The following is a 4,400-nucleotide window of genomic DNA, read 5'->3' on the forward strand; positions in this document are numbered from 1 at the left end:
GGCCTGCCGCCCCTCCGGGCCGCCCCGCCCGCTGAGGGGAGAGGCCTCCGGGCCAGGAAGAGGCCTCTGGGCCGCCCCGCTCGCTGAGGGGAGAAGAGGCAGCGCCTCAGGGCCGCGCGGAGCCCCCCGGCGATCCGCTGAGGTAGCGGTGGTTCCCGGGCAGCCGGTGCTGGGCCCAGGCCCGTTCCCGTGAGCTGGGCTGGCCCAGGAGGGGTGCGGATCCCGTGCTTCTTGCCGCGGGGGTCTGTTTTGCTGGCCTGTCTGTACTGCCGAGGCCGCGGGCACGTATTTTCATTCATCCGGAGGATGAGAGCAGCGCCGTGTTGTGCGGGGTGTGTTGTAACGCGTCAGAGGTTTATTCCCGTGCGTTCTTCAGTCCATGTTTCGTTTCACAAGAAGTGCTTGTGCTTTCCTGGTAATCGGGCATCTGATCGTATCCTGAAGGGATGTGTGGAGGAATGCGAGGCTTGGTTATCATGACATAGAAAATGACCCTAGAGAACCTGCCATCAACTCAAGAAAGTGCCTCTGTTTTAAGAGATAACAACATAGATATTTTGAACCAATAAACTCGGTTGCAACCTTTTTATTCTGAACATTTCGTCTTTGTGCTGGAATTGATTTGAAAGTGAAATTAATAAACAGCAACATGATTATTTCTATTTTAAAAATATAAACTCTAGAGAAATGGTATGATGAAATAGAAAGAAAAATAATTGTTATAGTCTCAGGATCTTATCACTGCCATGTCCAGGGTGTGTAGTACAGAAATACCTAAAGAGGGTCCAGCCCAGTGTTGCATATCAAGGTACCACATGATAGTATCCTGAAAACAACAACATTGTATTAGCAAAGTTCTGGGCACACACTTCATCTCTGGTTGGTTTATCCCAAGCCTTTTGATTTATTAGTGTGAGGGATGAGTCTAGCACATTTGGAGCTGAGCAACCCCACAATACTAGACATGCAAGGAGATGCTTATGATCTCCAGTTTCTGCAGAGAACAGGACTGTGATCAGCATTAACCAAGCTAATATTACATTACCCTTAGGAGAGCCAATACTCTTGAGCTGTTTGCTACCCTGCTTCTCCCCTTTCTGCAGTTATAGCTGTGAAATAAGTTGAATCTGGTCACACGTACAACGTAGAGGAGGAATGCATGACTGGACTGAATGGGAGGGCATATCAATCTTTTCTGGCAGCACTCTGCAGTTAAATCTGCTAAAGCTAAACAAAACTAACGTTATCTACTCCCACATCTCTGTGCTCTGTATCCTTGAGGATACACATGTAAGCCAAAAATATGATTTTACCTGCTCTGGCAGGGGGGTTGGACCAGATGATCTCTCGAGGTCCCTTCCAGCCCCTAAGATTCTATGAAACAGTGCTTAACTGAGCTATCTGTACAGGCTAGTATTTGCAGATATATGAAAAGTTATTTTCTGTGTTTTTTTAAAGTCTTGACTTATACTAGAGAAGGTCATACACAATGTGTTTGGTGCTTTTTAAGTATGAGATTCATGCTAGAAGAAAAATGCTAATCAATACTTAGAAGATTACCAGTGTCTTTAAGATCCTTTTTCTCCATAGTCACCTTTGATTGCTAACTTAATTAATTTTACCTGCCCTAACATAATGCTTAATACTGGGCAACAGCACTATCCAAATTACATTAAAAGAGAACTCAGCATTTAAATTTACAAGTTTTTGCTTTACATTTTCATTTTGTTATTAACATTTTCTTTTTCAAAAGTGTTACAATTTGAACCTGATTTTCTGTTTTATTAAATTCCGCTACTTGCAGTGGGGTCTTTTTGAGACTATTGGCAGCTAATAAATTTGCTTTTTCCCCCTGTGACCAGTTTATGAGGGAATTTACAGCATTCAAATGGCCAGCCCTGCACGCACAATGCAGTGGAGTATCCTTGCTGCTGTCTAAGGCATTAATGGCTGCCCTGTAGCTCAGTAATAGATTTATCAAGTCACTGTGTCCATATTCTGCTGCAATGTGTAGTGGGGTCTTTCTCCAGATGTTTCTGTCATCAATCTTTTTGTACTTCCCTGATGTCAGAAGAATTGTTGCCATCTTTGTGTTCCCTTTGATGGCTGCATAGTGCATCGGAGTACATCCATCCATGTCCTTAGCTCCAAATCTTCCTTTTTTGGCTAACAGAACTTCCACAACACTGAGATGTCCTCTCATAGCTGCAACGTGCAAGGGAGTCTTTTTCTCCTTGTCTTGTGCATTGGGGTCAGCATTAGCATTCAGAAGCATCTCTACCATTGTTTTGTCTCCCCTTTCAGCAGCAAAATGTAACGGTGATTTTGACTGCTTATCCTTAAGATTAACATTGGCTTTGTGGTGCAACAGCTGCTGGGCAACCTCAGTGTTACCTCTTTGACTTGCAATATGCAGGGGAGTAACAAACTCTTTAGTGACAGCATTAATTTTGGCCCCAGCATTAACTAAAAGGCCAACCAATGCTCCTCTGTTATGAAGTGCAGCAACGTGAAGCGGAGTTTCATCGGCTTCGTTCGTAATGTTAACATCCATCCCTTTGTGGAGAAGCAGATTTGTGATGGAAGCAGCCCCAGCTTGAACTGCCACATGCAAAGCTGTGTCTGAAGCAGGAGTCTTTACTCCAAAGTTTGCTCCCTTTTTGATTAGAACTTCTGCTGATTCAGCTTTGCCTCTTTCACACGCCAGGAGTAAAGGAGTGTACTGCATTTCATTGTAGGCATTTATATCTGTTCCTCTGTCAATTAAGGCTGCTACAAGACCATGCAGATTTTGCTGCACAGCTCTAAAAAGAGCTGACTCCTTAATGTCAGATGACAAATCTTTAGAATATTCCAGTAGTATTTTGAAGATGTTTGGGTGGTTGCTGTTGAAGGCTCTTTCCACCATTTTGGAATCAACACTGCCTCCAGCTTCTAGCAGTACTTTTGCAGTATTTTCAGACCCCTGAGAAACAGCATAACTGAGAGCAGTCTGTCCTCTTTCATCCTTTCCATCAGTAGAGGCACCAGCCTTTAAAAGCATATTTGCCAGTCTGCTCTCATCTTTAAGGGCTGCCATGTGCAAAAAGTTGTGCTGGTTCCTGTAGCTTCTTGCCTCTTCTTTCAGAAGCATCTTCAATACATGAGTGTGGTTATTCTGTGCAGCCAAATGAAGTGGTGTCTTGCCTTCTGTATCCAGACTGTACAAATAAGCTCCACGTCGGAGAAGCACTTTCACTGCATCACTGTGGCCTTTCTCAGCAGCCCTGTGCAGTGGTGTTCTTCCTTTCTTGTCCTTCACATCTATCTTTGCACCTTTGGTGATCAAATATTCCACTATAGTTAGATGTCCATGAGCAGCTGCAACATGCAGAAGTGTTTCACTGGAAGAGTTTTGTGCATGAATATCATTATCTTTCAATGTTTTCTCTAGCTCAGAAAGATAGCCTTTAGCAACTGCATCAAAGATGTCAACAGCAGCCTGATTTTTTCTATTTTTTGCTGTCCTTGAAAGTTGAGTTTCTTTTCCTTTCTTCTTAATTCTTTCCTGCCTTTTTCTTCTAGGACTGACTTTTTTTTCCTGGTGCTGGTCATTGCTATTTTCAACCCAAAACTTATCTTTTTCAAGTAAGTATCCTACTAGTTGTCTTCTAGCATCTCCAATCCTTTCATTTACTTCACTGACATATTTCCTCATCTTACGATAAAGTTTTGGCTCCACTTGCTTTAAACATGGGTAGAAAAAGAGCCTGCAGGCTCGTTCACCTTGAGAAATTAGCATGTCTAGAACTCGTGAGTTCTTTTCTGTTCGTGTCCTGTAGGAACTCATGACCATCTTTTTTTCTGGGGTAAAAATACAGTTGTCTATCAGCCAGTTCAGGAGATGGTCTGGGTCATTTATGCCATCTACTAGCTCTTCTTTTTTAGTCCTTAGGACTTCAATTGCATATGGATTTGTAAACAGGCTGCTTGAATGCATGATCAAGCTACTAATCAATAAGTGAACTATTATTTGATGTTTGAAGTTAAATATGAAATAGTAGAGCAGGCTCACATTGTTTCACATATTCATTTCATAGAATTAGGAACCAACAGCTGTTGCAGTTCAGTGATAAATCTTTTAAAAATGAGAAAGAAATAACAACTTCCCCACCTTTGTTTTTCTAGTTGTTAGAAGTCCTTTGATCTTCCCCGTTCTTCCTTAGCAACAACAAAAGTTCAGCAGCAAAACAAAAATCTGTGATACGCAATGATACTTCACTTTAAAGATTTCTTCCAGACTTTTTACATTTAATTAGGGAGAAAAAAAATACGTTTTAGTGAGTCTGGTATTTCAATAGAAGATAAGTGTTGATTGAGTTCCCCTGTTCCTCTGGCCAAGCTGTAGGTGCCTAAATGAC

The 4,400-nt window shown here is 42.4% G+C and overlaps 2 protein-coding genes across 2 annotated transcripts in view; both read right to left on the reverse strand.

Moving 5' to 3' along the window:
• MYSM1 (Myb-like, SWIRM and MPN domains 1) overlaps positions 1 to 299 on the reverse strand; it is a 17,480-nt gene extending 17,181 nt beyond the window's left edge. Inside the window, exon 1 of the mRNA XM_009993607.1 lies at positions 4 to 299. Coding sequence (XP_009991909.1) covers positions 4 to 299 — 296 coding nt within the window. The remainder of the gene's footprint in view (positions 1 to 3) is intronic.
• A 1,219-nt stretch (positions 300 to 1,518) lies between these two features.
• On the reverse strand, positions 1,519 to 3,979 carry LOC104385192 (ankyrin-1-like). The gene is made up of 3 exons (XM_009993609.1): positions 3,766 to 3,979; positions 1,909 to 3,360; positions 1,519 to 1,523 (listed from the first exon to the last, which is right to left on the reverse strand). The coding sequence occupies exons 1-3, from the start codon at positions 3,977 to 3,979 to the stop codon at positions 1,519 to 1,521; spliced, it is 1,671 nt and encodes a 556-aa protein (XP_009991911.1).
• Between the last annotated feature and the right edge of the window lie 421 nt (positions 3,980 to 4,400).

Source organism: Chaetura pelagica, unplaced genomic scaffold (assembly GCF_000747805.2).
Source record: "Chaetura pelagica isolate M959 unplaced genomic scaffold, ChaPel_1.0 scaffold433, whole genome shotgun sequence".
NCBI classification, from domain to species: domain Eukaryota; kingdom Metazoa; phylum Chordata; class Aves; order Apodiformes; family Apodidae; genus Chaetura; species Chaetura pelagica.